Source organism: Geospiza fortis, unplaced genomic scaffold (genome assembly GCF_000277835.1).
Source record: "Geospiza fortis unplaced genomic scaffold, GeoFor_1.0 scaffold100, whole genome shotgun sequence".
Classification (NCBI taxonomy): domain Eukaryota; kingdom Metazoa; phylum Chordata; class Aves; order Passeriformes; family Thraupidae; genus Geospiza; species Geospiza fortis.
The window spans coordinates 351,305-362,778 of NW_005054350.1; the positions used below are offsets into that span (position 1 = coordinate 351,305).

At 37.7% G+C, this 11,474-nt stretch overlaps 1 protein-coding gene across 1 annotated transcript in view; it reads left to right on the top strand.

Annotated features, from left to right (window-relative positions):
- Nucleotides 1-8,237, top strand: part of CD226 (CD226 molecule) — a 28,600-nt gene extending 20,363 nt beyond the window's left edge. Inside the window, 4 exon segments of the mRNA XM_031058863.1 lie at nt 2,046-2,158; nt 4,282-4,532; nt 6,521-6,576; nt 8,233-8,237. Coding sequence (XP_030914723.1) covers nt 2,046-2,158; nt 4,282-4,532; nt 6,521-6,576; nt 8,233-8,237 — 425 coding nt within the window.
- Nucleotides 8,238-11,474: the final 3,237 nt, after the last annotated feature.

Genomic DNA, 11,474 nt, shown 5'->3' on the forward strand with positions numbered 1-11,474 from the left:
ACTGATTTCTTTCCTTTGCCTGTGAAGTAAGCGCATAACTTGTCTACCCCAATGGAAGCACTTCAGGGCAGCTGTGATTTCATTGTAGAGTGAGCAGAACATTAAAGAGGGAGTACACCTGAAGACAGATTTTAGCTCCCATTCACCAATGAATAGCTGAGAGTTTGAGCTGCGGATTGCCTGTGTGACTTTGATAATATTACCTCTGTTCTTTTCTCCAATGCTTTTCATCTAAAATATAACTATTACCTCACCCCAGACTTGAGCACTATAAGAATAAATCGGCTTATACCTTGAAGCCATTTTCTTGTCTTTCTCTACCTTTAGTTATTACAGGTTGTTATTCGGTTTCATTTGAAGATATGACTCCATTCCAAAGAAATCAATGCATTTCAAGCAAAGTTACTATAAGTTTAACTTTTCCTGCCTAGGTTGCCATTTTCAAAGAAAGCCTTTTTACTCAGGCTAGAAAAAATGGGACAGGTTTCCTGATGTCTGTCATCAAGGCAGGTACAATACTAGGTGATTAAAAAAAGATGGATGATAACAGGAGAAATTTTTGTGAATTTTTTTTTGTTAAAAACAGATTTTTTTTAATTAGAGCAGAAAATAACTGATACCATTGTGTGCAGTAGTGAACAGAAAATCTCTTGAGCACTGAGATGCTCTTCTTGGTACTCTGAAAAATAACTCGCTGCCCATGGAAATACTGAATGATTGTTTGATATCTCCTATGGGACAGCCTTTACAATCACAGAATCACAGGGCCAGGTTGGAAGAAACCGCAGTGGGTCAACTGGTTCAACCTCCCCACTCAAGCAGTGTCATCCTGGAGCACAAGATTGTGAGTATCTCCAGTGAGGGAGACTCCACAGCCTCTCTGAGCAATCTGTCCCAGTGCTTGGGCACTCACACAGTAAAGAAGTTCTTCCTCATGTTCAGGTGGATCTTCCTGTGCATAAGTTTCTGCCCATTGCCTCTTGTTCTATTGCTTAGCACCACTGAGAAAAGCTTGGATTCATTAATCTTCTTGGCACCGTCCCTTCAGATACTTACGGGTTGGACTTGATGATCTCAAAGGTTTTTCCCAACCTAGCTGATTCTGTGATTCCGTGACACTGACAATGTTTCCTCTCAGTCATCTCTTCTCAAGGCTGAACAGGCCCAGTTCCCCCAGCCTTTCCTCACAAAAGGGACTCTCCAGCCCCTTGTTCACCAGTTACTCTGTGCTGGACCCACACCAGGAGCTCCATGTCTCTCTTTCACTGAGGAGCCCAGAACTGGACACAGCACTCCAGATGTGGCCTCTCTAGGGCTGAGTAGAGGGGCAGGATCACTTCCCTTTACCTGCTGGAATGCTCTTCCTAATGCACCCCAGGATCCCACTGGCCTTCTCGGCCAAAAGGTCACACTGCTGGCTCATGGACAGCTTGATCACCAGGACCCCCACGTCCTTCTCTGCAGAGTTGCTTTCCAGCAGATCAGCCCCAGCCTGTATTGGTGTGTGTTGAGCTATTTCTCTCCAGGTGCAGGATCCTGCATTTGCCCTTATTGGATTCCAGACAGTTCTCTGCCCATCTCTCCAACCCACTGAGGTCCTTCTGAAGGGCAGCTTTCAGACAACCCTCTGGGGTGTCAGCCACTCCTCACAGCTTTGTGTTAGCCAAGAACATTCTCTTAAGTAGACTGAGAACTTTTATAAACCATATGTTGAGAAACTTATGTATGGACTGCTTTCTCACCGGGGAGGGAAGGAGATAGAAAAGGATTATACAAAGTATAGCTATTTTTTTTTTTCATACCACTGTGTTGTGTTCAGTCACCTTTGGTCATCCCAGTCACAACTTTGTTAAGAGCTGCTTCAGCATAACAAAGGCTTTTTAGAAATGAGGAAATTGCTGTAAAGTCTGAATATTGAGCATGAGCTGTCATGGAATAATGTCTTTATATAATCATTGATTTTTAAGCTTAGTTTGTAACAAAAAGTTCATGTTGATTTATATTTTTACAAATTACCAATTCTATTTATTGAAGTCATATTTTAGCAGCTTGGGGTCACAAATGGTTTATTACCTACCTAGCTGAAAGGATTTCTGCTGCTGTTTTGGTGTTAGATTTCCTACTGATCTTCTGCATTGCCACTGCTTATCACAAAAAAGTGGAAAACCAAATCAATTGATAATATACTGAAGCAGGTAAGGATGGATGTGTTAACGGCTCATCCTACCATCCCCCTCAGAACCATAAAAAAAAGGTATATGTAAAAAATTGAATTTTCTCACCAATATTTAAAACTTGAAAAAACCTATCAGTTCTACAGCCTATGAAAAAGTGACATTTCCTGCATTTTTTCCCTCTTTTCACATTGGGAAAACAAATAGCTTACTCAAATTCCTTTGTCAGCTAAATGCTTACTGTGGTATTAGCTGAAACAACATGTTAAGGGTGATTTGTCAGGAACAACATCAATCTAGGCATTGCTATTCCTATTTTGTACCCAGAGGACAGGTGATATCTTGAAGTTTTCTACATCTTCTAGCATTTTTTGTCTTCAGATTTTATGTTCCAGATTTACAGCTGGATCCAAATTAATAGTTTAAACCATTATTTAAGTTTGCTGTATTCCCTGGCAAATATCTCTCATGGTCTGATCAAGAATCTCTTCTTTCAAAGGAAAAAAAGTAGTGAGCAGAAGATGTATTCCTTCCCTACCACAATAAATGATGCTGCTGGAATTTCGGGCAACATATTAGGGTTTCCCCAAACCAAAGGGCCTTTTCAGGGTTTTATGATACAGTACTAATCTCATGCATGTTGCAGTTTGCAAGCCTACCTGGATTTTTATTGTATTTATTGGTTTCTGTGGGAAAGTCAGCAATATCAGCATTATATTGGAATTAGATATTTTAGATTATACTATCATGTATGGTGCAGTTTCCTCCACTGTGTTTCTGACTAAATGTATGTCTTCAGAAAGAAGAGGAGGATCACAGACACTTTATCAAAAGTTTTGTACTCTACTCAGATCTGGGTAACGTCACCTGTTGAGATGAAGTTTTCTCATGGTTTGCCCTGTATATTTATTAAGCTCTTTCTTTTCTGTATCTACTCTTTATATCCCCTGAATCTTATAGTCTAATCTGAAACTATATAGACAGGAAAAATTGAAGATTTAAAAATATGATTACTATTATTAATTATTTTTTGATTAATACCCCTTTCTGCTTTACAGCTATATTTAGAGACTACTCTGGTCTATGTTACTAACAAATTACCTCTTTTGGTTTGATAGCCTTTTTATTAATTGTGTCTTTGTTTTTTCCTCAAGTCGTCACTTGTAAAACTAAGGCAAAAAATCATATTGTATGATACTCTTTCTCTTATCTGTTTTTTCCAGTTCAGCTTATCAACAATTCTTTAGGATAGATGTTTCAGTGCATCTCCTTTTTTTGTGTATTGTAGCAGTCTATGTTTTGGAACACTGAGTCTTTTTTATTTTTTTCTTTAATAATCCTATTCAAGCCCTGAAATTTAGAAGTTGAAATTTCACTGCTTCTGTCTTGTCCCTTCACACCCTTAATCGGGGGTGTGTTTAGGGAAGTGAGTGTTTCACGGTGGATGTGAGACCCCATTTTCACAGTGGATGTGAGACTCTGCCTTTCTACCTATCTCCTCTCAGATCTCACTCCTGTATGATCCAGTGACAAGCTCCATTGTCAACGTCTCTGCAAATATGTCCTGATAAATATGTCCATTCTGACTGTTGGATCACTGTTTGTTGTGGGATGAAGCTCTTCCTGGAGCGGCCAGGTTTAGGGACCAGTCTTTTGCTTCAGAAACCACCTTTCCTCCATACCAGTTCACCCAGGCACTATAAAATTTAGTTGTCTTAATGAAATGACTAATTCTTAGCACAGTCTATAGCTTCAGAATAATTCATGTTTTAAGATGGGTGTAGGAGAGACTGCGTCAGTACCTGAGAAGTGTGTGTGAGGGGAAGGGGGCATTTCACTGGTGCTTTACCAGGGGCCAGATGTGAGACAGCTGGGAAGCATATTCAAGCTGCAAGTTCCTTTTTTCATATGACTTGGATCTGACATGTATTCACAGAAAACAAGAAGACAAAACCCCATTTTTATTGATGATTTTATATTTCCCAATAATAAATCAGCATCTGAAGAAAAACTTTTCTGCTTTTTCAAAGCAGTAGTTGCTTTGAGAAAAGTCCTTCAACTTTTTCTTTTTTTTTTTTTCCTTTTCTTCCTTTTAATGTTATTCTAGCCTCCTTCTAACAGTTATGGAAGATCCAATTTTCATGGCATACAGAGCAGAGAAAGAAGAGGAGAAGAATCATCACTCAGGCAGACAGAGGAGATTTATGTCAGCTGCAAAAACGTCTCACCCAAACATAAGAAAAGATCATTAAGCTCTTTCTTAAGAATGAAGCAATCAAAGCACAGGCCTTTTATTTACAGAATAGACTTTATTTTCTCTGTGTTGGCAAGATGTGGAAGGTCTAACTGGCTGTGCTGGTACGGCCTGAGCTGCTTTGGCAGGACAGTGACGAGACCCTGGCTGTGCTGGTGTTGTATTGCAGCCTGCAGAGTTACCCTATCCCTTAATTCATATGCAGGATTAGTGACTATTTGTCCTTCTGCAATAGAAACATTTTTTACTAGTAGGTGGACTCTTAAGGATCAATTTTAGAACAGCTCTAACATGCAGAATGGAGCTGCATATGTTTACATAAAGTTAATTTGGTCTGAGAAATCTATGTGTATGAGAAGCCTATGTGACAGGGTGAGAAAGAAAATGTGTTTGATGTTGTCTATGTTCATGGTTTTTGCATCTCAAATTGAGAGCTCTATGGAATAATAAATGCCCATGATTTTCCACACAGGAGGTGTTATTTTGCTGCTGGGCAAACAGTGCTATTCAGCTGACAAAAGCAAATGTATCAGGGCTCCTTGAACCTAGATTTAAAAGTATGAACAGCAGCTTGATATCTGACAGATTTGTGGTTTTACAGGCTTCTTGCCACTCACCACAGCAATTTCAGTGTTTTCTTTTTGGGGATGCAATTGAAGTGCAGCCCCTGCTCTCCTCCCCAAGTCCTTCATCCCCTTCATTTCCCCCCATGCCCAGAAGAAAACAAAACACGAAGACTCTGTCACTGTCAGGTTATATTTAATAATTTATTATAAGGTTTAGTTGCACAAAGAATAAATGAGAACATGGAAGGTATATGAGTAAATGGTGCAAAGCAGAAGAAAGCATGACTGAGAACATTTACAAAACAATACACATACATATGTGGTTGTATGTGTGCATACGTATATATTCTGCTGAAACCTACAAAAGAAATCACACAGAAATTGAACAAACAGACAAAAAATAAATCCTTAAACAAACAGAACTAGAAGGCAGACCTGAGAATTAGGATCTATGCATCTTTTGGCCTTTTACAAATCTGCTGAATCACTGAGGACAGAATCCCGGTAAATGAAGGTGTTACCATGACAGCTGATAATCATCTATGTCAGCATACTGCAAACTGTGTGCCTGGCCCACCTATACCTGATTCCACTTTTCTCTTGAAGCATTTGTAAAAATGTTGCTGGATACGGTATTTGGAGTTTTTGTTTGGGTTTTTTTTGAAAGGGTTTAGTGGTAGAGGCATCATGAGCCTGCCTACAAATCAGGTACTGGTTCTGCTTGGCTGGCTAGGAAGAGCATCACAGCCTGACAGCAAAAAGCACATTTTGCACAGCCTTCTCCAGTGGAAAGCTTTCTTCACGTGCACAGGAAAATAGGAACCTAGTTTCCTCTGAGAATAACATGGACACAAGGCTTCTCTTCACTATCTGAGCAATAATAGCATCATGTGGTTATCCTACACTTCAGCTAAAAATCTAAAATCCTGGAGTGTCCTTTCAACTTATGCTGAAGACTTAAGTTGTTTACAATGTCATATACCATTAAAAACATCCTGTTTTGGTTTTCTGTACTCCTGAACAAGGACACGTTGCAATGGATGTTTGGGTTTTTTTTAAATTTCACTTGCTGAAGGTTTTCAGATATACAAATGCTTGAATGTGAAATTGATGACGATACACAGAACTGTACTGCTAACAAGTTGGTTTATTTCCTGAGTTCTCAAGAGTCATAGCAGATAATTCTAAGTTGTGCACAACCTTACAAATGAAACCTAGTAGAATTGGGTCATTTCTTATGGTCCCTCTGATAGTAAAATGCCAAAATAGCAATGTAATGGACTTGATTACACAGAAGGTCTCATTTGGAGAGGCAAATTGGAGATACACAAACATCCATAAGCTGAGAAGATGGTATTATTTTACTGCTTTTAGAGACCATCAGAATACATCCCTGCTTTACTGAGGGTAAAAAAAAGGGAGAGGTTGAGGTTAAATATCTGGAATACCAGATTGTTTTGATTATTTGTGGTACTGCCCTTATTTCTTTTCTCTCTTCGTACTTTCAGCTTGTCTTTTTGAAACAGTTGCTTATTTTCGAGATTTGAAGACAAAACAAAATCTATAGTGCACTCCTTTGCAGGTATGTAATCTGTTTTAATTCAAATTCCGTAAACATATTGGTTCTACCAGTAGGATAATCCACAGGGAAAATCACATCACACATAGCATAATAAGAACAATATGTTATTTTTTTTTCAAAAACCAATCTCAAAACAACAGCTTCATTTTTGTACCATAATAATATCAGTGAACAGCAGCTGAACAAGCGACAAATTAAAACCAAAAAGAAAACAACCCCAAACTTATCAATATTCTTATTGGTTGAAAAACTAGCAAGCTACACAAAAAAGAAACTTCCAAAAGCTCAATGTGAAATGCAATATTAGAACTCTTTAAATATTTTATGAGTCTGGCAGGTTGGGACCCAATATTTGCTGTTTGGATTATGTAAATAGACTTTCCAGTGTAAACAAACCATTGTTTATTGCTGCTTAGTTTCAATATTTCCCATAGATTTGTCCTTTCCTTTTGGAATTTTAAAAAATTCTTTTGAATAAACTCCATCAACAGTAATTTGGAAATTTTATGTTGAACAGTTACTGTGCTATTTCAAGCTGTATCACTCGCTCAAATAGTTAAGAGGGAGGAAAAAAAGAATCAATGAAGCAAAATGACACAACCATGGATAGCAACCAGCTCAGCATACCATCTAAACTGTAAAATAGTTCTGTGGGTTTTTTAAGGTCTTAGAAACTTTGCTGAAAGGAAATAAATGTAGTAAAATATCTTGTCATTAAAAAACTGAGTTTTGAATACCTTTAAGGGTATTCTAGGGTAACTACCATCTGTGTGACTTGAAACTGAATATATGAGATTAAAGAAAAGTAAAACCTTTTCCATAATAATAAAAATAATCTTTTTCATTGGGTCAGAAATGGAAATGTTTAAATTTAATGTTCAAAGGAATATTCAATGATCAATAGTACAACTAAGTCTTTCAAGGGTGTAAACTCACATCTCTTTGAAAAAGACTTCTGAATGTAGGAAAGGCAGTCACCAGAGTTTGAATCGACAGGACAAAAAGAAACTCACAGTCTACGAAAGAAGGTGAAAGTTAGAACCTGTTATTTTCTTTATTCATTTCAGACACATTCCTTTACCTTAAAGAACTTCTCTGTCTGTAATATGTTCATGATACTGCTCCTTCTGCTAGTCTTCTGCTCTCCCTTGGCTGTGTGTCTTGGGGTAAAACAATGTTTCAGTGAGGAAACAGGCTGTTCTAAGGGCTGGACCCACCAAGGAACACAAGAAGCTGGACACCCCGTCCTTTGGCAGGGTAGTTCAGCAATTAACCTTCTTTATGACCTATGCCTGACCTAAATTCCCACCCACCTTCTCTGTTAGGCACCTAAATGTTTTGTAGCATGCTCAGAAATATCTTGTTCCAGCTATACTGTGCAACCCTCTCCAGGTCATATCCCAAGACCAGGGGACAGGAAGAGAGGACCAAGGAAACACAGCAGGCAGAACAGTTGAAGTATAGCTGCTACCAGCATTTGCTAGTTTAATCCTGAGAGCTCCAAATAAGAAACCTTACTTCAGAAAAAGGAAAGATTTAATATTCAGAGGATTGTTCAGAGGATTGATCTCACTACTGGGTTAATTTCTAGGGGTGGTTTTTTTTGTTTTGTGTTTGTTTCTTTTTTTGTGTGCTTTTTTGTGTGTTTTTTTAAAGGATGATGATTATTATTTTTGGAATCATAAAGATATTAGGGCACCAGGACTCTGATTTTTCAAATTTACTTTTAAATCTTATGTGCATCATGCTCCTTTAAATATGCTCTGTTATGGAGCTCTGTGAAAACCCAAATCAATGGTATTTATTTACAGAAGCTGAAACTCGGCCTCAGTGAGTACTCCCTAGTGCAATTTCCTTCAAAGACAAGATGCTCAATAGGAGTTAATCCTCTGAACAGCTTTGTAAGTCTGACACTAAAGGTTATTTCCAAAACCAGCCTGTCTGTCTACAAGATAGGTGCTAAAATGTTCTTTTAGGCTGCAGACCCCAGGAGTAGAAGCTGTTTGCCAAGCTCTCAGACTGTGTTGTTCAAGGTGTAAGTAAGGCAACATAAAAGACATTTCCCAAACACGCACATTCCTGGAGAACCTTGTTGGGCTAGAGCACAAGGCTCACCCCCACAGCTGTGCCTGGCTGGGGTGTGGTGTCAGGGTAAGTGTGGGCTCAGGGTGAGCACTGCTCCTTTGATACCTCAGGCAAATGGTTCCACCCCCAGGCTAGACACCCACAGCAGTCTTCCAAACACTAAACTGGACCAGGCTTTTCACTGCCACCTGAAATGCTGGTTCATCCAGCATCCTTCCTGCCAAATCACTCAGGAAATGGGAGACCCTTCCCAGTTCTCTCCCAGCCTGCATCAGACAAGTAAGCACAACTCTCCCCTGCCCTCTGAAGCTGGGCTTCTGCACAGAAACAACTCATATTTTTAGGATGAAGAAGAGCCTGCAGGGCTTGGTAGGACATTCTTCTACCAAGAGAGTCCTTGTCTCTGCTTTTGTCCATACCTTTTTTTTATGTTGTTGTTCTTTTATAATAGTAAAATGCAATGGGAGTTATGAGAAGGGGACAAGCATCTGGATAACCATGGAATAAATGAGTGATGAGTTTGCCTACATTTCCTTTAAATCAGGGGAGTCTCTGCAACAGTGGTATAGCCTCAGCTGCGTGTCAGATACTACTGGGGTAGGCTGCCACCATGCCTCAGGACAGACTAGTGCCACTGCTCTGACTAATTTCTTGCCCCTGATAAGGCTTGATTTATAAAGCTGCACATTTACTTTACTATCTGTGCTATAGTCTTATATATCCCTACATATAACTTAGGATATAATGTTTGAGCTAGAAATATCAAAGGAAATGTACAAAGCTAACTAACACACATTTCAAAAGATTATTTCCACGCTATCCACATTTTTAGCCTGTATAGTTAGATAAAATAATTAATATGAATTACTAGCCATGGCTGACACATTTCTTCTAACCTTATGCTTACTTAAAAAGACAATTTTGTAATTTTACAAAAAAAGCATCTCAGTGGTTCTAAAGGGTATTTAACACCTGTCTTAACAGTTTATTCAATTAGATTGTTACATTAAATAATTCATTTGTAGCATTAACCAGTAAATTTTATAAAATTATTTAAGTGATCAATAACTTATCATACTAAGATATAACAAAAGCACAGTATCTTTCTTTTTTCTTCAATACTTTTCCCTGTTTGTGCTGATGTCTATATGTGTATTTGAAAAGAGGAATGTATGTTAAAAATATTTGCATGTATTAAAATTAATCTCTTTTACCACTCTTTTTTTCCCTCTGAAATAAAACTGTCTTAAGCAGACATTTATTATTTTCTTTGAAATGTCTATAATTTACCCAACAATGTTAGAATGGGAGGAACCTTTCTACAGAACTCTGTCAGAACATTTTGAAATTAGAAGAAAAAAGGTTGAGCACCTCTGCATGTATTTTTATGGATCATAAAGGAAGATATCACCCAGAACTCAATGAGCTGTGAAATATTCTAAATTATACTTTTGACAATACCTGGCTGCAGTGAGTTCCACAAAGCTGTGTGATAACATTGGTGGTGCATTGTGCAAAATACTGTTTTTTCTATATTGCATAATGGGTGTCAGGCAGACTGGTACTTGGTTCTTCCAGCCAGGTTAGGGAAAATGAGCCCATCATGCTTTGCAAGGAATGTAATGTAGAGCTGTGAATCAGACTGAGCACACAACATTGTTTCCAGCTCCTGATGAAGGAGAAGAAGAAGTTGAATGCCATGGGTAAGTGTTTTGTGCTCAACATGGCCCACTGCTGTATGCTTAAGTGTTTGCCAATTTCTCCTCATATTTTTAAAGATTACAGAATCTGGTTTTATTTTTGTCGATTTCTTACCATATTCTTCACTTCTTTTCATAAATTTCTCTACCTTTTTGTAGAGATGATTTTCAAAGAAATAAAAGGTTAGCATGTATCATTCTTTGGTAAGAAGTCATAACACTATTTTTTTTTTTTTCATGTATTTTCTGTTTTTCCTTGCAACCATCTCAAATCAGAACAATTTCAAAAAAGCAGTTCTGGATAACTCCTGCCAAGCCCATCATCTATGAAAAGTCAGAAATGTGACAATTAACATCCACAAGAAAAATTTTATTTTATGTAATTTATTCTGTTTTAAGTATTGGAGCAGTGATGAGAATAAATGTTTAACTGAAACCCTTATTTTGGTTATTGGTATGGAATTGCCAAACCAGCCAATTAATTTTGTGCTATTTTCTGTCCCACTTTCACTTGCTATCATACAATTTTTAAAAAGACTGAAAACAATGTGTCAGCTGATTCTTCATTCTTTGGGACTTTAAATGTGATATTTGAAAAGATTAACTTTTTCCTATAAGAGAGCCTATTACTTTCTGAGCTTGCATCCAGTTTAAAAGGAAATATTGTCTCCATTACAGCTAGCAATATTCATAACAATATGGACATTGTCAAATGCTTTAATTATATTTAATAATACTTAAACCTCAGTTACTTTCATATGTGTTTTATTTGTGTCTGTAAAAATCTGTCGAGCTGCATAAGCTTGTAAAAATCTTTGCAAAGTGAAACTTCCATTTTCTTCAATAGCCCCACTTCACCAGCAGATACCAATATTTAGGTTTCTAAGCACAATGCAATTTAAATAATTGCTGAATACACAGGACCTTCACCCATCACCTTCTAATGTCTTTTAAGGACCTGGTCAGGGAGACAAACTTCTCATTACAACAAGGGAGTCAAAATTCTTTGTAGTTTTTTTCATTGCACGATAAGCTAATCCTTGTTTCCAATATACCTCAACTTTTTATCTAAAATAAAAAGTGACAAGCATTTATTTATAATAACAAGAACAA